The following is a 24836-nucleotide window of genomic DNA, read 5'->3' on the forward strand; positions in this document are numbered from 1 at the left end:
CGTGGATAACGTACGCGTGGATAACGTACGCGTGGATAAGCGCGTGGATAACGTACGCGTGTATAAGCGCGTGGATAACGCATGCGTGGATAAGCGCCTGGATTAATACTTAGGCAAATATCTATTATCTTCACTATTGTACCTTTTTAATTTGGGATGTAATCATAACACACACGTTTTCATGTTTTTTGTGGGTTGTACAACAGTGTAGACACTATTAGTAATCAGTATAATTAGTATATTTATATGTAGGCCTACGCAAGATTTATAGTAGAACTGCAAAAACTGTTATCTTACTTAAGGCTGCCAGTTAGTAAAAGGTAAATCAATTAATTCAAATTTGCAGTTGATATTTGACAGATTTTACTGCAGCCTACAGCAATTTTATAAAACTATACATTTAGTAAGGCTAACACTTACCAAAATTGTTCTATTACTTCTTTTCAACTAAAAAATAAGTATACTTTCAGTCTACATTTTATATACTTCTCAAAAATATACTTTATGTACCTCTCAGAAATATACTTAAAATTACATTAGGTATAGGCCCTACTTGATTTATACTGAGAGAAAAGTCCAAGTATATTTGGCCTGCACTTGTACTGCAATCTTTTGATCAAGATACTTAAAAGTAGTATTCAAAGCTTGGCTGGTAGTGGGTTAACTCTTTTGATCGAGTTGCCTATTTTATATATTTATATATGTTAACGAAAAACTATGTTAAAAATTATATATATATATATATATATATATATATATATATATAATTTTTTACATAGTTTTTCGTATACAGTCTTATAATTTCTATAATTATATATATTTTATAATTATAACTTATAACGTATGAAAATATTGATTAAAATATTGATATAAAACTGTCACAGTGTCTGGTTTGTGTTTCCCCGGGTGTCCACTAGAGGTCTCTTCCCCATACTGTCACCATTCCCTCTGGAACTGCATTCCCCACAATCCTTGTCTGTACCAATCACTGTTCATTGCACTCAGCTGTTCCCTGTTATTCATTGTTAGTATCTGTGTATTTATACCCTGTCTGTTCAGTCATTGTCACGGAGTCCTTGTTATATGTCACACCACTTCTGAGTTCTGTTTCTAGCTTGTTTTAGTTCTTGTGTTTGGTTTGATTATTTGGATTTTGACCCCTGCCTGGAAGACTACGATTTTGGATTACCCCATTAAAAACTACTGCTATTGGATTACTGTTTCCTGTGTGTGTTATGTGACAAAAACAGATCATTTTCTAATTCTGCGTTTCTGAATTTCTGTGTAGGCTAGTCCATTGCTAGTGTACATAGGAATTTACTTTAATTCTACTTTAATCTTTCCTGCCATTGACTAAATTTTCCAGACGTTTATCCACACGTTTATCCACACGTACGTTATCCAGATGTTGATCCACACGTACGTTATCCAGACGTTTATCCACACGTTTACCCACGCGTACGTTATTCAGACGCAAAGTAAATACAATCCTTTTTCAGCTACGTCGCCGCCACGCCGCCGCGGACTTTGAGCGCAGCTCCAACACGTGACCGTGACGTGTGACGTCTCAAATCTTACATCTGACGCCTGAATACTATGGGATTTTGGCCAGACGGCTCGCGAGCGTATACACGTTAGTTCACCTCTCAGTTTGCTTAGCGATCGCCAAAAAGTGCATAAATCACACCTCATAGTAAACGTGTATGAATTACTAATAAAGCCTACTACAGTCCTTGCATTTCGTGTGATGTGTTCCAATAGACTTTCCATAGTTGAGGGGAGGAACGACCTTTCTCGTGAAGCAATCTTATTGGTTGCAGTCGACCGATGACGTCATCGCGTATCGTTGCCAAACAATGGGCAGGAAAAAGCCACGTTGACGAAGTCGCCAGTAGTGTGCGTTATTTTTCAGCCAGGAAACAGAAGCGTTGTTATTTTCAAGAAGCCGAAATAACTCTTTGGAAGAAGCTCGTGACAGCAGCCAATAACAGTCATGTCATCGCCGCCAAAAGAGAAAATCGATACTAAAGCTGGACATCTTCCTGCTGGTAATGTCCTCATGCTGCTGCTGTTATTGTTGTTGTTTTTCTGCTGTGATATCTTTTGCAGAATTTTCTGCTTGTCAGTTGCATGGCTTTGGTACACATTTGTTTCAGTGCAATTATAAACACACTGTATATTTTCATTGAAATGATCGTGTTCAGTGAACTGCAGTGATTATGTGACGTGATGCAGTTATTTTTACTCTGTTGTCCGTTTCATCCACCTAATGGTTCATTACACATGATGTACACGTGTGATTTCGCATAAATGTGTTTCACTTCGTCAGCATATCTGTCGGTGCGGTGTAAAGTACACAAGAAACCAGATAACAACCTTGTTATGGCCCTAAAAGTAGGCCAAGGGGAAAGATAACACTTACGGCTGCACAGTGAAAAGCTGCTTGTGATGTAAATAAAATAGCAATGCCATAATGTGGGCTAATCAATGTATTGGAATAAACTCTTTTGTTTGTGTCATATTGTGACAGTGAAAGCAGGAGGCATGCGGATAGTTCAGAAGCACCAGACTGCAAATGATGTGCCAGAAAAGAAAGATGACAAAGACAGTAAAGAATATGAGACTGAGAGGTAAGAAGAATTACTTCACATTTCTCAACTCATTTGAAGCTTTACACCACAATTCTTTGCTCTTGACATGCTATTTTGTTCTGCTAGCATACGCAAATGCTAGACGACATATTGAGCAACAGAAATCAGATTTTCCTGGAATGATACGCAACGTCTGTTTCTATTAATCAATTGGTTAATAGAAATTATGATCAAACTGAGAATCTAGGCTTTGTTTGATTTTAGAAAACACTTGTTTCTAGCCGAACAAAGAATAAGGCTCACAAATAGGTTTAATTTAACTCTTTATAACCTTCGAGTATCTGTTTGTGCATGTATAATCTTGTGTGCTTGTTTACTGAAGTATCTGCACTCAACTACACAAGGCTTCTTCAGTTAAAATATTTAAAAATTAGCCTCTTATCAAGTAAAACAGTTCTTTCTCTAATTAATAATTATATATTTACTCTTTTTTTTATGTTTTCTTAAAGGGATAGTTTATCCCAAAATTGCAGTTCTTTCATCATTAATTCACCCTCATGCATCCCAGATGTGTATGACTTAACTTTCTTCCGATGAACACAAATTAAGATTTCTCAGCTCTCTTGGTCCATACAATGCAAGTGAATGGTGGCCAGAATTTTGAAGGTCCAAAAAGCATATAAAGGCAGCATAAAAGTAATCCAAACGACCCCAGTGGTTAAATCCATATCTTCAGAAGCGATATGATAGGGGTTTGTGAGACATAGATCAATATTTTTGTCTTTTACTATAAATTATCCTTCCTGCCCAGTAGGTGGCAATATGCACAAATAATGTGAATCGTCAAAACCAAAAGAAGAATGTGAAATTGGAGATTTACAATAAAAAAGGGACATAAATATTTATCTATTTCTCACCCACACCTATAATATCACTTTTGAAAAAATAGATTTAATCACTGGAGTCATATGGATTACTTTTATGTGCTTTTTGGACATTTAAAGTTCTGGCCACCATTCACTTGCATTGTATAAACCTACAGAGCTGAAATATTCATCTAAAAATCTTTTTGTGTTCAGAAGAAAGAAAGTCATACACATATGAGATGGCCTAAAGTTGATAAAATAATGAGAATTTTTATTTTTGGGTGAATTCTCCTTTTAAGAATAAAAAAGTACCTGTCTCTAGCATTACACATTATTCCAAAATTCAAAGTAGATATAGAAGTAGCTAAAGGACCAATTAACTAAATTCTAGCTCTACACCTCAGAAACGATTCTGATAAGCAGTGCATTGCTCTGCATTGAGTCAAAGTTTTGAGCTAACATTTAATCAGCAAAACAGATGTGTGTTTCCCACATCGCAGAGGGCACTTCGCTAAAATAATCTGGAGGGTTTTAAGTAGACCTCTGTTATTACTTGTTAGTTATGTGGTCTAGTGCTACAACTATCTTTTGAAAAATCTATAAATCTATTAATTATTAGTTTGATTAGTTGATTAATCAGATTAAAAAATAAAATTTTTATATCCAATATTATAAAGCATGGGGAAGATATAATTTTTTTTTTAACTATGTTGTGCTTGGTGCAAACATTTTAAGAATGCAAATTTTACTACAAAATAGCACAGCCTCAACAAATAAATGGCATTTGATGTTTAATTAGCCTATTTTATTATAATGTTTGTTTTTTTGTTTTTATCAATAAGTTGTTAGCAGTCCTAAGTTATGTGGGCCAAACTGAGCTAGAACATGTATTATGATGATGTCACTCTTAGTGCCCATCTGACTTTTGTAAGAGTGAAGGAGAATATGCGAGCAGCTCACTATCATCATCACAAAACCTTCAGCACCATAAAATGGAGGCTGCTTTTAAAAATGTTCAGACTACTTGCTAACAGTGATTAGCATTTGAAAGTCATTTTTGGTTGCACACTTAACAAAACACACTCTAGGGTGTGTCCGCAAGGAGCATGTGGCAACAGCCGGATCTCACCACATGTTCCTTTTTTACTTTTTCTTCATTGTGGTGGAGTCTGTTAAAGTGAAATGCCATTGAATGTCTTGCTTGTTGCTAGGTAGATTGCTAGCTGATAGTCGCATAAGCTCCACCGTGTTACACTTTGCATCTCAGAAATGCAAAAGTGTTTCTAGCTTGGAAACTTGCCACTTTTACTCCCGTGTTTTGCTGTAGTTGACTTGGTTTCAGCAGTGCAGAGGAGTGTCCACAGGGTTTGATGACTGCCTCTGCTAGGCTTTATGGCTCAGTTAGCTGCCCTTCCAGCGCTAAGTCCCTTCCACCCCATTGCCTGATGACTGATCGCCCGCCCCATTACAGTGGCTCTGCAGGTTAGCTCTTTTCTGCTAACTCAACCTGCTGCAGGAAATCCTAAGATGTGTATCAATACCGAACAAGCTTAAAGCTGCTCTTAAAGGGATAGTTCACCCAAAAATGAATATTTGGTTGTCATTTACTTGTACATTTACTGGTTGTTATCACGTCATTTACTCGCCCTCATGTTGGTCCAAATCCTTAAGACTTTCTTTCTTCTGTAAAACACAAAAAGGAGATGTTTGGCAGGATGTTAGCCTCAGTCATCATTCACTTTATGTGCATCTTGCAAAGGTTGTCATGCAATGAAAGTGAATGGCAACTGAGCCTAACTTTCTGCCTAACATCTCCTTTGGTATTCCACAGAGGGTTTGGAATGACATGAGGCTGAGTAAGTGATGACGGAATTTTCTTTTTTGGGTCAATTATCTCTACTATCTTTTTGTCATTCCTGTAGAAACATGGCACAATTCCTAGAGTGGACGTTTCAGAGAAGAGGGTGAATTTGGTCTCAATGCTGAAGAAAGACACTCTGATGTTAAAATGTGCTCCACCCACATTAAGTTTGGCATTTTCGCACACTACTGGCAAGCCAAAAGGAAACGCTGCATTTTCCTGTGTAGTCTCTTTGTGTTCAGATGTTTTGAAAAAGCTTGTTTTTGTACATGAATGAGACTCTGAATGATCAGTGTATGATCAGTTAATTTAGTCTGTCTGAGTTTGTGTTGGTTTAGCTATTCAGTATGTCACATTATGACTTTTTCTTCTTCTTTGTTTTCTAAACGTATCGCTAGGGCTGGGCGATATGGCCAAAATTGTTATCACGATAATCTTTTTCATATTGTTCGATATCAATATTTTTCATGATATACATTTACACATTGCACTTTCTTTTTTTTATTTCAAAGTTGACGGAAGAAAAGAAGAAAAAATACATTCTAAATAGTCACTACAAATCTGCACAGTGGGGTCTACAGGATCTTTTACCATCTTTTACCGTTTATCAATTGAAAATGGATGCTAAAAGATCATCTGTTTCATCTGAAGCATAGTAACAGCAGTCCAGTATTTGTTGGAATATTTTTACATTAAAATGAAATATTTTTTATATTTCTTTTGATTCAGATACCCAAGTATGGGGCATAGAAGCCCTTGTGACTGTGGAATGATGCTGAATGTGGGTTCAGGGGTGTCCCAAAAGAAAATTTAGAAAACGTTTTAAAAAAAATATAAAAAACATTTGTATATTTTCATTAAAGTGAGACTAATCTACAAACTAGTAATTTTAGTCTTTCCTTATCCATTCCAGACATCTAATTAATTTTCACAAAATTAGAACAGAATCGATTTGTTTATTATTAAAGGCTCGTAACATGCTGATTAAACATTTAGAAGGGAAAAACGTTACGGTCTAAAAGGTGCTTTGAAACCATGTTAACTCATGCAGCGCTTCATGTCTACACACATGCAGGAAAAAGAGGCAACACGTGTGGAGCGGGACAGGGCAGACATTATGCATGTTTGTTGCTAGAGAACAATATTCAAGATTACAGCGCAGAAAGACCAGAGCTGTTGTCCACATCACTGTTGTTCTGTCGCGCTCTTCATTAGAGACGATGAGAGGTCGCAATAGTTGTCATGAAGTCTTGCGGTGCGGATGGAATCAATCCGGTGTCCGACGTAACCTAATAGCAAGGCAGCTAGCATTAGCAAGTTCATCCAGTCTGACCCTACATTACCACTGGCGCGTTGGGAACGAAGCTGAGAGCGTTTTCGATTCTTTCCTATGAAAGCCGAGTATCATGCTCGCAAGGTGGATCGTACGATTGGCAGTGGTGCGGAGCAAGCTCTCTCCTAGCGCTGTAAGCTCCTTTGAACGGATTTCTTCCGCCCCAGTGGAAATGCAGCCTGAGAAAGCCGAACTGCTTGTGTTTTAGCGACACGCAGTAAATATCGAAAATTCCTCAAGCTTATCTTGGATTTCCTTTATCATGATATATATTGATATTGTTTTATCACCCAGCCCTACGTATCGCACATCTGGGGTGGAGTGATTGGAAAGGCATATTACTGATTCATGGAAAATTAGTACCAGTATGGTTGAATAGATTCATTGGTTTTGTGGTATGGATGGCTATTCGGCCGTCACGTCAATTTGTAAGCGAACCCGAAAGTCTAATTCGCCATGGGTTCCCTTGGCTTAGGGCTTTTCAACATAAGAGTAAAATAAGGTCTGGACGTTTTGTTCTACAATATAAAGTACACAATTTATACCTCCAATTTATAATTCGTAAGCAGTATTTAATTGCATCCTTTTTTTTTTCTTTTTTTTTATACGCACAGTGAATTCAAAATTCAAGACAACCAACAAGCTCAGAGGTGAATTGCCACATTACAAACCTAGATTTAAAGAAAAAAAATATTGGAAAATCACACAAAAAGACAAAGATACAAGGCTGTGTACTTGACGTCTTTAATGAGAGAATGAACCACAATCCTATGAAGCAATGCGAATTACGTAATCAAAAATGATGGGGAATTTAACCATTGATTTAAAGTTTTTGATTATAAGTATATAAACAATATGTTTTCATTTGTAAAAAAAAAATTAATATATTGCAAAATATAGTAGTTTGAGACAGACTCTCTTGATCAGTGGATTTTTTTCCCTTCAGAATCATGGTGTAAAGGGATCAATGGAAAGGAGGCGGCGAGAACCGGATTTTCAATATAAATAATATTTTAATGAGAAATTTAAAAGACAACATAAACACACACGACGGACATGTCCGCTAACGATCTCTCCCGCACGACACCCTGCAGTCGACCTCTATATATCGGAGGCTTGATTAGCCTAATACGGGACCGTGTGTGTAGGATCACGACCCGGCCCCGCCCTCCGTCCTGCCACACGTATTGTAATTTGTCAGCAGAAATTCCACTATTATTAAATGCAGAAAATGAATGAGATTTTTCTAGCTGAACCAGACTGTTGAGCTCTATTATTGTAATCATCTAATAACTGTCCCAATAACAGAGTTCTCTGACAAAAAGTATAACAGGCATTAATGTATCTAAATAAAATTTTTTAGCCACAGCATTGGTAACACAAGCGCAATTTGAAGCTCAACAACAGAAATTCCACAAAATGCCCAAAAGTGCTACAAAACGTAATGTGGACCTCTATGACCCAGTCTCAACTAAACCTATGTTATGAGTTTCAAAATGTTGAAATTAGGGCTGAGCTGCAGTTGTCCAAGTCCAGTGCACAAGACACATGGTATAAGAAGCCAAAACTGAACAATGGAGCGAAATAAAATGCCTGGATGTTCCTCTTTCACCTTGTTCCCTTAATCTGGGTTGGTTTCATTTTGGAGAAACCTATCGGAGACACTGCGTAAATGCATTGGGACTAGCCCTGAGTGTCACATGTTCTTAAGCCATTGTACAATCACAACAATTTATTGGCTGCTTCCGCTTAAGTGCCGCCCCTAGGGAGCTACGTTACGGGCTCCATAAAAGCACTTGCTTTGGAGCCAACAAGTTAGACTTTCTGCAAGAAGGCACGAGCCTATGCAGCAGCTAGAGAGTATGGCCAGCTTAAACATCGTCTCATTTCAACTCAGGGAACCAGGGTAACGTTTCACTTAACTGAGAGGTTCCTTTTCATAGGAACTCGAGCAGCATAATCGCATTGGGAAAGATATACAGTCATGCCATGCGAATAGTAGCTGCCAACTATCTACACCCGTGTGGCAAGCATTTAGTGGCGCACAAGCGAGCTAAAGTGTATGAATAAAACGTAGAAAATTTTTAGTTTACTCCTGTTCCAACAGAGGGACCCTGGGAAGCAGGAGTTAAACCCTCATCCAGATTATTAAATCTAACAAATGTATGCGGAGAGGACCACCCTGCCACCATACATATGTCCTCCAAGGGCACAGCACACACTCCTCCCTGATGAAGGACACCACCGTCCTGTTGTCCGACCAGATGAGGACATGGCTGCCCTGAATCTCCGGAAGGAAAATCTTTAACACCAGCAGCACCATGAACATCTCCTGACAGTTTATGTGCCAGTATTGCTGCTGGCCTGTCCAAACCACATAGGCTGGATGACCCTTATATTGCAGCACCCCAACACGTAGAGAATTCGTCTGTCGCTATAACTGCGGCGACACACATGTCCCAAAAAAAGGACTACATCAAAAGGCGGGTCCGTTTCCATGTGAGCAGTGTTCGGTAGCACCCACGTGTCATTTTGGAGGATGTGAAATTGATTCGCTACCCCCGAAATCGAATCTGAGAGAGTGCCTCTTCTCCGCAATCTGAATATGGAAATAAATGTCCATCAAATCTATTGGCACAAACCAATCCCCCAGCTGCACTTGTGACATTATTTGTTTCTGCATCAGAATTCTGATTTGACATTTCATTAGAGTGAAATTCAAACGTCTCAAAATCCAGAATGGGACGCAAACCACCATCTTTTTCCCAGCCTAGAATTCAACTTCTGTAAATACCGCGTTCTCTCTGAGAAGGGGGAATCTCTTCTATTGTCCCTTTATCTAAGAGAGATTGAAACGGGGCTTCCCGAACAGAAACGTCTGTCGGAACAACACCATTGAACACCAGTGGAGCCCGACTGAATTTAATTACATAACCATGCTTTATCGTACAAAGTACCCAGCTCGAAGTGCTCTATAGCTGCTGCCAAACTGACAGATGGGCAGAAAGAAGGATTAATGTATAGCTCTTGCCTGTAGTGCAAGATGTTAGATGTTGCACTTGTCGGAGACTGCCCCAGAACCAGTGGCAAAACGGTGGGAAGCCTTCGCACCTTCAATACTGTGGCTGATTGAAGGGAATTTGATCATGCATTTGCCTTTATTGTATTTAGACCCAAATATTGGGAAATGTATCTATAGCTGGGACACTGACAGAATACATATTTTCACTGGTATTTGAACGGGGAAAAGTGTATGAACAGTGTGGGGGAATGTTTATTTGAGAACTGATTCACCACAACAGCCCCAGCATTCCTTATGGGGGGACAACGTGTGGTGCTTATGTTCACTGTGAGTTTCTGTGTACACTTGTGCCTGATGAGCATCAAATTCTGTTATGCATGTCTTGAAACATTTGGCCATGGAGGCTGAATTCAATCAGGCTGTTATAAAAGAAATTAGTTAAATTACCTTGCATCTCCTTATAAAAGCCTGAAATAATAATGGCACCGATGAAGCACTCCATGTGTTGGTTCGCCATCACTCCTTGGGGAATATTCTCTTACTCCAGCCCCCTCATTCTGTGGCCGGGCTCACCAGCCCATGCATTATCCCCTCCACCGCGAGCAGTTCGCTTTGAATGGGGAGTGGAGAGAGGCAGAGGCTACTCCTCCATTGCCTTGTTCTGTGAGAATGCACATGAATGACACAGAAAAAGACAAAAGGGTCAAAGATGCCATTTTATTGCTTACCTTCCAATAACACATTTTCTCATACAGCTTTTTTTAAATAGTAACGGCGCATGTTAACACTTTAGCACGCTTTGTTCATCAGAAAATGGCTGCCGAGCTAGGCCTCTGAGCATATCTGAAGAGCCTTGTGCTTTCGATCAGGGGAAGGGCAAAAAACACGAGGAAGAACGCTATCCCCATTGCACTCCAAACTTCCCAAATCCCAAATTGCTCCCACACACAGAACTCCAAATCTGTAGGCCATGGAACTGGAACAAGTGGGGATAATGCCTCATGCCGAAAATGCACAGCTGTCCCCGTCGAACCCTTGTATTGTTTGGAAAAAAACATGTAAAAATTGCTCTGAAATCTACGCTGTATAAACTAAGTCCTTATGTGTTCGCCACTCAAAAGGGAGGATTAATAGTCCTCACTTCGGTATGAGATATTGGAACAAACACCGGCATAGACCAAATCGTGCACTGAAGAACAGAAATCTGACTTGTTGGCGCCAAAGCGAGCGCTTTTATGGAGGCTGTGATCTAGCTTCCTAGGGCCGTCAATTAAGCTCCACCAGCCAATAAATTGGTGCAATAGTACAAGGGCTTCATACCACGTGACTCTTAGGGCGTGTCCCAATGTGATTACATTTATGCATTTGGCAGACACTTTTATCTAAAGCGACTTACAGTGCACTTATTACAGGGACAATCCCCCTTGGAGCAACCTAGATTAAGTGTCTTGCTCAAGGACACAATGGTGGTGGCTGTGGGGATTGAACCAGCGACCTTCTGATTACCAGTTATGTGCTTTAATCCACTACGCCACCACCACTCCATGTGGTGATTACGCAGCTCAAGTTCCTACAAAAGGGAACACTATTCCTTCACAGTGCTCCCATACACATCTATAAACAAATTTACGAATGCTTTAACTAGGACTGAGATTAAGTCATATGCCTTCCATGGCCACAGATCATTGCACTTATATGGACTGCTGTGAATTGAGGATTGTAGAGTAAACTCCATCATATAAAGGACAGGGCATTTTTCAATTTGAAGAATGGTGTAATTTCTCACTACACTAAATTTAGGAGTTTGACAGAATTCCAGAATGATTAAATCTTTTCTGTAGGACTTACTCTTTATCTGGTTCTTTATTACAGACATTAATACATTAAGTCCAGTAGCAGTAGCTGTGCCAGATGCACACACATTCTCCCTGTCTCTCCCTCCCTCCCTCCCTCTTCTCTTTACTAGCTGAGAGATGGTCTTCATAGTGGCTGTAAGCAGGTGGCTACTGATGGAAAAATTGCACATTTGTCGCAGCAAGTCAAGTGTGACTGTCTGGGTACCACCTGTCAAATGTAATTTGGTCTTCTCAGACAGATTGTGGGCCAAAATGGAATGGCTTCAAGACGCTAATGCGAAATGCTGTGTTGGTGAGGTCACTCTTCGCTGCGTACACCTGCTCATGACACAGGATCTCCCACTAATTTCCCTGTCCTAGCTCAGTACAAGTCACTTTCTTAAAAGTCTGACTCTTGGCAACTGATCTAATAACTGACACTGATTTGTTGGGGCTACGTACTGTTTGGAGCCCCAGATGCACTAAAATGTTGAGACAATTTTGCACCTACCTTTTACGCTGCTTCATAAGGCTGAAACATAGTCTATGCAAGTATGTAAACTTGGATGTTTCTTTAGAACTTTAGAAGCTTGTTTTCTTGCATAGTTTTGTTTCAAAATGTGCCAGACTGCAACTCATTAAGCAACGCAAGTACCCACTGCATTATCAATGTTGCCACAATGGGCACTGCATCGAGATTAGTGTGAACTGTCCACTTATACAATGAGCTTTTGTCTTTTAAGTCAAGTACAGTCATGGTGGGCAAATGTTACAGAGAATATTGTTGCGCGAGTATGGGAGAGTCAATATATTCATAGTAACTTACCAGAATAAAATAGTTAAATGGCACTGACTTTTGAAGGTAACTCTGTCGTCTGCTTGAATACTGATGTTTGTTACCAGTAACACAGGAACGTACATTAAGCATGTTCAACCAAACATTGCATTTTCATTCATGTCCTTGCGTAGAGTATTTTGGCCTTTATTCACTAACAGCCTGCAATAGTTTAACCAGGTGTGATATATTTAAATTAAGTCATTGAGTGCATTTACATGCACACCAATACCCTGATCAATACAAAAAATCAGCTTGTTCAGAAAATCAGACAACACAAGAAAACAGTGTTTGCATGAGATTTGAAACGTTGGCTGCTTTTGACATCAAAACATAAGACTAGCACAACACTTGAACATATTGGATAAGCTGGTAAGAGGGGCAGTGGATGTGTTTACATGCAATGTGGAATTGGGATAATAGGCAAAAATCAACTGGATTTAGCTTAAACTATTAACGACTTAACACTGATAAATTAAAATAACTCTGCGTTATTTACTTATAGCAATTAGTTTGCGCGCAATTTCCGCACATAGAAAGCAACCAAAAATAGATGCTCGTCTACAGTTTCTTATTATCTTGGCTGCAGTAATTTATTCTATGATTTAGAACAGCATTATAACTGCACGCACAATATATCCAGATACACAATGTGGTCTGGAAAGCCTGAGGTCACAAATTGCTCTGAGGCTTTGCCTAAGGGTTAAGTTTAGAAAACAAATTCAAATTTTGTCAAATATTTCTCATTTTGTTACAGTTGCTGGATTTTGGGTTGTTTTCAATACAATAATTAGTTTATCTCAGAATATCAGAGCACCTGAGTATGTCAACAGTTGAGATGTTTGAAGGTGTGTCTGTGTGTCTGCCAGTCACTGGCAGGCAGTTACAAGTCATTAGCTAAAGCCTGGAGTACAAGCTGTTTCTGTAGATGCTTATAGGCTGCTTGCAACTCTATTCTCACACTGCAGTCAATTTTTGGCCACTTCACAATAACTTCATCCACTGCGCTAGGGGAAACAACACTGCAATTTAGCCCCTGCTAAAGCACATCCCACTGCCTCCATTATACTACAGAAGAAGAAATGGTGAAAATTGGGATAGCATGCTGGCTTCTAATGGAGAAACATGGGGGGAAATGTGACAGCTTGATGACAATTATTTCCATGCTAGTTTCCCTCTCTGTGCTGTTTAGCGAAGTGTGCGGACGCTATTGGAATAATAGGCTCTTGGAGTGTTGTTTCAGTTAATCTCCTTACATTTTCCTCACTGCTGTGTTGTTCTGTCTTAACATCTTATTACCACAGAAGTTACTTTCCAAATGTTCTGCCAGTCAGACGAACCACACATGGAGCAGCCTGCATAACTAGAGTGTAAATCTGACGTTTTACATGGTTCGCCCTTGTGCATTATGTAGATTTATGCATATTTGGATTAGAGGTCGACCAATTGTGAAAAAAGGCCGAAAACCTTAATCGGCCAATTGTTTTGTTTTTTATTATTGATTTATAGAATGATTAAACATTTCTTAGTCTTTCCTTAATATAGCAGGCACAGAAATTGAGGCTACAAAAGTCCAAAATGAATAAAATCCCAAAACAAGTTTTTGTGCATCCAAAATCCCAATAATAATCAGAAAAATTCAGATTTGGTGCATTACGCTGGACTTTTAACTATAAAAAAAACCTGAAATATACCAGGGCTTTGGCTCTGTTACATATGCTCTATATGTCAGTATTTACCGAATTAAGCTTTTAATAGTTGTAGTTGAGGAGAGGAACTATTCCTTTTCTAAGGAATCAGATTTAGGATTTTCACCTGCGGACAATAAAACAAGTTTTGCACAGTCAAGCATCTGAAAATCTATTTGTTAATGATCGCATTTAATTTTTTATTTAACTAACAACACACTCAATATTTGTATAGTGTCTTATATTCTTTGAACATTAGTGTTCACAATCAAGGTAACCGATAAAATATGAATTTAGAATTCAGAAAAACTCATGGGTTAGCCTTGCAAAACCGCAAACTCTCTGTGATATGAGGAGCAGGTACTATTTTATGTTATGTTAATTTCACACGGAACAGGATTTCCTAACTTGATAATAGTAATTACAGTAAGCATTTTATTACAGCACTGTTGTGTTTGTATTATGTGCACCTGGCATATCATATGGGATTAATGTTTTCAACATTTGTAACTCAAGTTTCTCTTTCCTGAATTTTAAATAATATTTTGATTGTTTGACTAACAAATTAAGTACAATTCTAACTGTAAACCAGAGCAGGATACGTTTAAGGGAATATTCCGGGCATAATGTTTATTACCATAAAAACTTATTTTGACTTGTCCGTCCTTTTCTTTAAAAAAAAAATTCCCCATTCACTTTCATTGTATGTGCCTCACTTTGTGCTTTTATTTTATTTATTTTATTTTTTTACAAAAGGAGAGATGATTCTTAATTAATTTGTATTAATCAACATTATGCCATAAATTCTGTTGCAATTTAATCTTAACTTGGAATATTCTTTAAGATACAACCTCAGAGTACCTAGAGTATTGTTCTTATTTTGGGCAACAACCGGAAGTTGGACATGGTTGCAAATGGGGAAAAATAAATCCACCAGTGTTTGTGGTGTCGGTATTGGACTTTGATTCCAGTCCAATTCTGCTTCATTTTCAGTACACTGCTCACAATGCACTAGACGAGAGGATGTTGTTTTTTGTTGTTGTTTTTTTTTTTCAATTTAAATACAAGCTATGCCACTTGCTTGCCATAACTACAGCAAGTTGCAAGCATCTGTGCCAACTTGTTAATTGCTGCAACTGCCTTGCTCCTAAAGCAGAGCTTATTTATTATGTAGAAATTCATTTTCTTCCTACACAACATCCACACTCCTTAGTAACCTTATCCAGATACATTTTGCATATGAAATGCATGTTAAAGATTCTGTAAGCAATTTTTAATGGAATGGCATTCAGAAAATGTACCAGACAGATATAACTGAAATAGGTGTTGTGAAATATCAAACCTGTTTCTGTGAAAGCCCTTTGCCCTTTCTTTCAGTCCGAGAGTTCAATCTGTGTAGCTCTCACTGTCTAGTAATGCCAGGAGGATTTCAGCTACTGGACTGTTATGTATTCGTTCAAGATGAAAAATTAAATCTTTCCTTGAGGGACTGTCCTTGATAATATACTTGACATTAATTCTAAGTATGTTTTTTTTCTTTTTAACCAATGATTTTGCCTAATGTAGCAAGACATTCAGTAAGTCTATGGCCTTACGACATCTCTGGCCTGTTTTCTTCATTTAAATGCAAGCACACTGCTGCCACTTTTAGGTCTGGAATGATATTGCTCAAGATGAAATAAGTGTGAAATGTGCTTCTGATTAATTTATTAGCATTTGTTAGCATTGTTAATCTCAGCACAGACAAAGTTAATCTTATCTGAAAAGAGTTAATAATAATATCATGACAAACAGACACTGTTGAATGGCCTCTACTGGAGAGAAAAAGGGCTAAATTACTTTAGTACCTCATATCTGTTTTGATTATCTGTCCTGAAAAGGCATACAAGTAATAATAGTGGAAAAATTATAATAATATTATCCTGTTTGCATTTTTGAACTCTTTCACAATGTATGATTTCAATAACTTGGCATGAGATCCCAAGATCAGAATTGTGTTATTTATGTGGAATGAAACTGTAAAATAGGCCTTTATAAGATTTTTGCCCTTTAAAAGAACTGTATGTGTATGTTTAATCTGAGATTTACTCAGCTGTCTCTTTAAAAAGATATGAGGATGTGAGACAGGTTCTATCATTTGAGCAGCACTGTTATGCCTCAAAGGGAGATTATCCCATTGGCAAGTCTCTCTCTCTCTCTGTCTGAGCTATCTTTGGAGTTTCCTCACCATCTCACAGTGAGATGAAAGCTAAACACTTCTGACATTTTCTGGATTTCACAGCATTACAGAAGAAGGCCCTTGCATTTCAGATTGCCCTCATTTATGCTCAGTCTTAAGCATGCTGAGACTTTGGGATGCATCTCACGCTGTGACAACAATTGAACTATCTCCTTTTAAAGCTCTGTTTCCTGTACCGTGAGAACAGTGGTGTGATGTACTGCAGACACTTTGTTTTAGAAGAGACTACTGGAACACAGCCACTCAAACATGAGTTTTCCAAACTTTCTCTTTGACACGCATTATAATACTATTTTCAACTGAGACGAGGACCATTTGTCTTGTCAAGGTCAATTTTCACTCTTAACCTTCTCTTCTAGCGGGTGCTTAAAGGGAAGCACTTGGCTTTGGAAAATGAATGAGAGTAATTTCTGGAGTTGACTGCTTGCTCAGGCCTCAAGCATTGTTTCTACTCTGTGCTCAGATGGTGGTAAATTCCCTGTCCCAATGGAATTTTTATAGGCCGTTTTGTACCTTTGCCGCTACCTGGAGCACCTAGTTTTACGTCAGACCCCTCCTCTACTTCCTCTAGGTCCATATGTGCATGTCCACAGGCATTGAGCCACTGTGACCGAGATTTAAACTGGACATGAAATCAAAATGTGCCCTATTTACCTTCTGGAATGCTTGATGAGCACAGTTTTCAGTCTTATGTTTTGATTTTTCTATTAAACTGGAAGTGTGTGCGGGGCATATCGAAGGGCTTGTCTATTTTTTTCAAATAGCCATCTAACTTCGGTTAAATTAATGAGTGTGTCCCTCCCCCTGCTACTGACCAGCAAGTAGCAAATCTTGGCTATTTGCTGGTCTGTTGCAGAGGGAGGGACATTCTCATTCCAGAGAGCATTTGATTGGACACAAATCTTTGTAGTGCAAGATGAGTCACCATTATTTTTGGTCTGATTTACCCCAAGAAGAAAGACTGTAAATGTAAAAATTTTAAAGTTTTAGGCATTTGTGAAAAATATTCAAAGAGGATTTCTTGAAAAAATAATGGCAAATAGTTTTCATTAATCAATCACTGTCGTACAAAGTCCAATAAACAGCAAAAGCGCTAAATCAATATTTGGTGTGAACCACCAATTCTCCTACTTGCACCTGGACACAGCTTTTCTTGGTTGCTTGCAGATAGGATGTTCCAAGCTTCCATGCCATCTTTTGCAGGGCTCCATGTTCTTCTATTCTATTTGCAAAAGGAATGTTTGGGAGTATAAAATGTATATTTCCTACTGACACACTAAAGTAGCAGATATAAATAACCATCTTAAGACAAATGTTTTCGTGAAGCAACCTATATGCCTAAGACTTTTGCACAGTACTGTATATCTGCTAAAAGGGAATCTTGACAATGATTGAATAGGGCTGCAACTAATGGTTATTTTGATAATCGATTAATCTAACGATAGAGACATAGCACATGTGGAGACTTCACGCTATTCTCCATGACATCTACGCACAACTCACCACGTGCCCCACTGAGAGTGAACCACATTATATCAACCATGAGGAGGTTACCCCATAAGACTCTACCCTCCCTAGCAACCAGGCCAAGTAACAATTGCTGAGTTACTTAGGAGACCTAGCTGGAGTCACTCAGCAAGCCCTGGGGTCAAACTCGCGACTCCAGGTGGGTAGTCAGCGTCTTTATTCGCTGAGCTACCCAGGCCACCAAATATTTGTATTTTTAATATTATCAGAATCAGAATTTAATTTATTGCCAAGTAAGTTTTCACATACAAGGAATTTTCCTTGGAGTTTGATGCATAAAATAATAATAATAAACAATAAACATAATAAGATAAATAGTAGACTATTTAAGTTACAGTATTTAAAGAAAAAGTAAACTGACTGGTTTTAATAAAGGAGCTTTACATTTGTGCAAAATATGTGCAGAATATATTTCTTGAGTCCTCAAACTCTCATTCAGGTCTGGCTCCATTCTGATATGTATCACCTTTACTTTCAATGATCCCTTCAATGGATAAAATCCTAAAAGTCTCACCAGCCATACTTTTTTCCCTCATTGAATATCCTGTTTCACATTTTATTTTAAATTACAGAAATAAAATGGGTTGCTAATGCCTTTTCATGTCGAGTTTAACCTGTTAAGATAAAGATGCCTGAAGAATTCCGGCCATGTCCTTCTCTTATGAATATATTGTTCCTCATATCTTACATTGCCTTGCAAATGTGTTTGTGTTTTCACTCAGAGGTTCTGCGCTCATAATGATGTTGCTTGTTGACCTTCAGCTAATCAGTGCAGCCCTTACACTTTGATTTCATGCCACTCGACAAGGTGCTGTCAGCTCGGCATAGATAAAATAATAAAATATGCATCTGTATCATGCAGATGTTGATGGATAGCCTTGTCCCAAATTATGAATGTTACATTTATGTAGTGCTTTTCTGACACTACACTCAAAGCACTTTAAACAGTGAACAGGGGACTCTCCTCAACCACCACCAGTGTGCACCATCCACCTGGATGATGTGACGGCAGACATAGTGTGCTAGTACGCTCACCACTATTGGTAGAGATTAGAGTTATAGAGACAATTAATGGATGGGAATTATTAGGAGGCCATGATTGTGAAGGGCTAATGGAGAGAATTTGACCAGGACACCGGGGTTACACCCCTACTCTTTTTGAGAAGTGTCCTGGAATTTTTAATGACCACAGAGAGTCAGGACCATGGTTTAACGTCTCATTCAAAGGATGAGAAAAGTAAGCATCTAGTGTTATTTTTCATGTGATTTGTGGTGTTATACTTGTATTAAATTAAGTAATTCTTACCTAAAATGTGTTGCTTTTACAGATACCCAGTTGAATCTAATAAAACATGTCAACAATTACATTTTGCTTTAAGAAATTAAGCCTATTTTATTTTTGTCTTTATAACATTTTCATAAGTTAAGCATATTTTCTCTCCAAATTTGTATTGTCATAATGTGTCTGAATTTTAATTCTTATTATTCTCAATGGTGTTTCTCATTACTCTTATATAGTAATTTTTGTGTGTTTAATTTTTAGAAACCTTATCCTATATATTGCATACCCTGACCAGCAAGCAGAAAAGGCCTCTGGATAAATTTTAGCCTTCACCTTCGATAAACTCAGTTTAAAGGTAAAGGTGTCTTTGGACTAGACACAAGGCAGCACTGTTGAGGCAAATTTTGCTGAAACCCATGGAAGGTGTTTTTTTTTTTCTTTTACACTGAAATATGAGTGGTGTTATTCATTACTAGAATACAGACTTGTTTGTTTTCTCCTTCATATATTCCATGTGTAAAATGAATGATCCCTGGTTAAAAACAAGCTTATTTTCAATGGTATCCTCTTTGATGTGAAACGAGAATGGTTTGCTTCAGAAACATTTGATTAATTAATTGGCACTTGTATTTGAAAGTGTTTTTGTTTGTTTTTAAACTCATTGCTTTCTGATGGTAATTTTTTTTTTTTTTTCCATCTCCAGCCCTCCAAAGCTTCACGTTGTGGTCTCAGGTGTTCTTACTAAGGTAGGTCCCCATGCACATTTACCGTACTACTATAATATCTCAAAGACCAGGTTGTTAGATATGTTCAGATTCATATTATTCACCTCCCTGGTCCAAATTTGTATGTTTTTCAAACGTCACTTAATGCATCGGATGTGTGCAGCGTCCAGTTAGTATATCCACCAGACAAGCACATTCAATTCAATATAATATATACACTCACTACAGTCTAGGCTATTGTTCTAGATAATTCAGACTTTCTAAAGTCTTCGTTAATGTGGTAATTTAACGCCGGCTAACGTTCAAATAAACATGGTTATGCATTCAGAGCAAATAATGATTATATTGATATAAGTAGGTGCTAGGAATTTTTCTGGAGTCCTCAAACTCACGTTCAGGTCTGGGTCCATTCTGATATGTATCACTTTTACTTTCAATGATCTCTTCAATAGATAACCCTGCCCCCCCATTGAATATCCTGTTTCACTAAGAAATACATCAAATTAAAGAAATAAAATAGGTTGCTAATGCCTTTCCATGTCGAGTTTAACATGTTAAGATAAAGATGCCTGAATAATTCCCACCATGTCCTTCTCTTATGAATACATTTGTCCTCATGTCTTGCAGTTCCCATACATTGCCTTGCAAATGTGATTGAGTTTTCACTCCGAGGCTCTGCGCTCAATAATGTTGCTTGTTGACCTTCAGCTAATCAGTGCGGCACTCACACTTTGATTTCATGCCACTCGACAAGGTGCTGTCAGCTCAGCATAGATAAAATATGCTTAAATATAATATATACCGTATAATATTTTATTATATCCACCAGACAAGCACATTCAATTCTATATATTATCCGCTCACGGAGCACTTTATTAGGAACATCTTTCATCTGTCAGTAGCTTATGCACCATAAACTGGATTGCCAACTGGCAATAAACATCATCAGAAGAAAACATTCTTACCTGTGACAGTGTTATGGATCATGAAAAAACTTTAACTAATAGTACATAAATAAACTGCAATGGTGATGTCTGAGTTGTATTTGTGTTTTGTAAACCTTTAAGATATTAATAGTTAAGGTTTAAAGACTCAAGTCATTTTTTAAACCTTCATGAGTTCTTTGAATGATGATGATGTTGGCTTTGAAGGGAGGTCATTGTGTTGTACATTTAAAGTACCTGCATTTAATTACATCTGTAGTTACACTCTTAGCCTTGCCCCAACACTAACTCCAACCCTAATCTAAACCTAACCCCTACCCCTAAATCTTCTTGTACCTCAACCTCAGTAGCACCAAATGTGAATCTTGTGAGCAGTTAAAGACCGAAACGTTTGCATATCCAATCTAAGTTGTGTGCAGGTGCAGGACACGGGTGTAACATTTCAACTCTTGGCCTGTTGAAGACCTAAGATGTCCAAATGTAACATTTGTTGAATAAAATGTTCTTTTTCTATTTAGACTTTGCACATCTTTTTCATTTTCCTATTTCTGCACCAGAGAGAGAGAGAGAGAGAGAGTGCACATACTGTCCTTGTTCTAAGGCAATGGCTGCTTTTACTTTTGAAGCGCTCTTAACATTCTCTTGTGCTCAAGAATGTCTTTTACCACTCTGTGCCACAATTTATGCAATAATTCCTCTCTAAATACTCACATCTGAGACGTCTTTGTCCTCCAGCGAGCTGTAAGATGTAAGTGTTGCCTTGTAAACTGACTGAAAACAGAAAAAAAATAAGCTTATGTTTAGTCTTGGCTCATTACACCGTCTTGGACTGTACACCCTGTAATCTCCTTCAAAAGCTTCACATATTTTCATACAAAAAACTCTCATGAATGACAGATTAAAGGGATGTTCAAGAATGTCTGAAGCAGCTGCTTTTTTGGAACATCATATCCTTACTGTGCATCCCCTAGCCACTTTTCAGACTGTTTCTGCATGGGTCCTTTTCTGTTGCTAAATGGATACCAAACTGCTCTCTGTTAGAAGTCAGTCTTAAATTAAATACTTTAGCTTTCATATTAGATTACACTTAGTCATTTACTCTCGATGGCAACCAGAACAAATTTACAGCCAACTTTGTTGTCACCCAAAAATGACAACGTTCTGACCCCATAATATATTCTAAAAATGAGATGTTAGGCAGGATGGATGATCATTTATACAGCCAAGCTCCATAAATGACAAAAAAGCACCATAAAAGTAGTCCATACAACTCTTGTGGTATTTTACAAGTCTTCTGAAGCCATACAGAAACAATATAAGCCATTGTTCGGTGATAATCTTCCAGTCTGGAATTCTCAAATCTCATTCACACTTGTTTTCAATTCAAGGATGGCACCTTTAGACACATCACACAAAGTTTGACGTCATATGTGACGATCACAACACAGAAAGTTTAAAAAATGCAACCGCAAATTACAGCTTCTTTTAGTGTTTCATGGGAGAAAATAAATAATACTGATTGGAATGAACTGCCATATCACTGATGTCATATGCACACATATTTATCTATGTTCGGATTGGTTGTTCTTCTCAGGGGGATAAAGACTTCACCCCTGCTGCTGCCCAGGTGGCCCATCAGAAGCCAGTGCCCTCAGTGCAGAAGCTGCCTGCTGGCCACCAGATCAACCAACATATCCACCAGCCTCGCAAGTGAGCCTCCACCCCGCTCTACCACCTCCGGCACACCACATGGGGTCAGAACCACACTACCCCCCCCAAAGCCTGCTCAGGTTGCCAGGGATCTCTTGCTGTCAAGCATTCCAGAACCCCACCTCCTCCCGTCTGTGCCTGCAAGTGTCCCGTTTCGACCAATATCATGACAAATGTTCCTTTTACCCATTTCTTTCCTGTACATCATTGCAACACTAAATTTGAATGCTCAATCGCAAATCACTAATCAGCATCATGTTAATTCTATGGGTTAAATTCATGAGGGAGGCGTGGAGCTGTATTTTATTTTAATTTTGTTTTACATTAATATTTCCTGAGAGATGTAAATTGTATAAATAATTTTTTTGAAGTCGGTAAATGTTGTATATTAGGCATTATGTACTAGGTGTGGCTATCTGAATAAACACTTAATAATAAATTATCCATGTTTTCCCTTGTATATATTTTAGGGGAAAAAATAATTATTGCCATAATAATTTTTGCTAGTTGTGATTGCTGTCCTGTTTATATAATGTTCTGGGTTTGAAGCATGTTAAGCTCAATTAGCAGCATCTGTGATGTGCCTTTGATTACCACAGAAAAGAATGAATCCTCTTTTACTAGGATGTTGCTTTTGCTGTCACAAGAGGTGTGTGTGTGTGTGTGTCTGTGTCTGTGCACACTACAAATATGGTGTCCGATAACCTCTTTGCAGAACCGTTTTGTTAAATGATGGTTTTATAATTGTTTTTGTAAAAACTAGTCCTGTCATTTGATTAAAATGTTTAAACACGAAGCAAAAATTTGACTTTATATATATATATGTCAAATTTTAAATTTTATTTAAAAATGTAAAAAAAATATATATATATATTTTTTTTTTTTTTTTCAAAATGCATTTTATTTCCTCAGGAAAATTAAAATACATTGAAATACACACTTTTTCAAAAGTATTGCCGCAAGATGGAAACTAAATTTACAAAGTACACCCGTTTTAACAGAAGAATTAATATAAGTGCTTTTATAAAATTATAATCTTCACATTTCTGCCTTTTAAAATTTGACCTCATTCAGTTCCATTGTAAGTACTTTATTGTAAGCTTCTCTTTTTTTTTTTTTTTTTTTTTTAAAAGAGTAGGAGGGACCAGTCTAAATAAATTCATCAACATTATGCAGCAAATGCTTTTGATTGAGCTTAACTTGTTTTGAACCCTGAATATTCATTTATGCTGTAAAGTTGGAAAAATGTGATATAACTTTGCCCAAACAAGGTTAGTAAGCAATTTTTTTAGCACTAGTCTCGTGTTAACATGGATAATGATGTTATGTGGCGAGGCCTTCAAAATGGTGTGCATCTTAACATTTATCCTGGTGCTATACCTTAACACATAGACTTTAATTATAAATGCATTACTTTTTACAAATTGAGAGAGATGACTAAATATTTTTTCTTTAGTTGACCCACTTGTAAGTATATCACTTGGTTCACTCAGCTCAACAGGAACGGTTTATGTGTAAGCCCATGACATAGTTTTTTTGCTCTTTGGAGCAGAGGGTGGCATAGCTTGTCAGATTCATCTGCTCCCCAACTCCATCTTAGCCTGTGCAGCTTTGAGCCACCAAGCGTAATTCCACTCAGGATTTGCCCCATTCTCTCTTTCCTCTTTCTTTATCTCCCCTTCTCTAGCTCCTTTCCTATCTCTACCTTTCTTGGTTTTATACCCCCTGGTTAACTTTGTGTTCTCAAAATCAAAATCAAAATCAAATCACTTTATTGTCACACTACCATGTACACAAGTGCAACAGTAGGTGAAATTCTTGTGTGCAGTTCCGAGCAACATAGCAGTCATGACAGTGACGAGACATATACCAATTACAATAAACAACATACTTACACAAAACAATTTACATATCAAATGTACACATACTTACACAAAACAATTTACAAATCAGATGTACACATACTTACACAACACAATAATTATATACAATGCAGAATATAGAACAGAATATACAATACAATACAATAAGTGGGAGTATATGAAATATATATGTGTATATATATATATATAGCAGTTGTATTGAGGAGAATATGTTGACAGTCCAGTGTGAGATTATAGATTAATAAAGTGCAGTGCTAATTATTGATCCTGATAGATCAAGAGTTCAACAGTCTGATTGCTTGGGGAAAAAGCTATCATGTAGTCGGCTGGTGCGGGTCCTGATGCTGCGATACCGCCTGCCTGATGGTAGCAGTGAGAACAGCCCATGACTTGGGTGACTGGAGTCTCTGATGATCCTCCGAGCTTTTTTCACACACCGCCTGGTGTATATGTCCTGGAGGGAGGGAAGCTCACCTCCGATGATGTTCCTGGCAG

General features: G+C 37.9%; 1 protein-coding gene across 1 annotated transcript; it reads left to right on the plus strand.

The window, feature by feature from the left end:
• Positions 1 to 1856: 1856 nt before the first annotated feature.
• Positions 1857 to 23279, plus strand: LOC127634071 (death-associated protein 1-like). The gene is made up of 4 exons (XM_052113484.1): positions 1857 to 2048; positions 2531 to 2630; positions 19783 to 19825; positions 22343 to 23279. The coding sequence occupies exons 1-4, from the start codon at positions 1994 to 1996 to the stop codon at positions 22460 to 22462; spliced, it is 318 nt and encodes a 105-aa protein (XP_051969444.1). The 5' UTR covers positions 1857 to 1993; the 3' UTR covers positions 22463 to 23279.
• Positions 23280 to 24836: the final 1557 nt, after the last annotated feature.

The sequence above is a fragment of the Xyrauchen texanus genome, chromosome 41, assembly GCF_025860055.1.
Source record: "Xyrauchen texanus isolate HMW12.3.18 chromosome 41, RBS_HiC_50CHRs, whole genome shotgun sequence".
Lineage (NCBI taxonomy): Eukaryota > Metazoa > Chordata > Actinopteri > Cypriniformes > Catostomidae > Xyrauchen > Xyrauchen texanus.

Bases quoted from the DNA above. Each gene is read 5' to 3' on its own strand.
- LOC127634071 (XM_052113484.1), top strand. From the start codon at position 1,994: ATGTCATCGCCGCCAAAAGAGAAAATCGATACTAAAGCTGGACATCTT. The intron at 2,049-2,530 runs GTAATGTCCTCA...ATATTGTGACAG, and splicing joins AGCTGGACATCTTCCTGCTG to TGAAAGCAGGAGGCATGCGG. The intron at 19,826-22,342 runs GTAGGTCCCCAT...TGTTCTTCTCAG, and splicing joins TCTCAGGTGTTCTTACTAAG to GGGGATAAAGACTTCACCCC.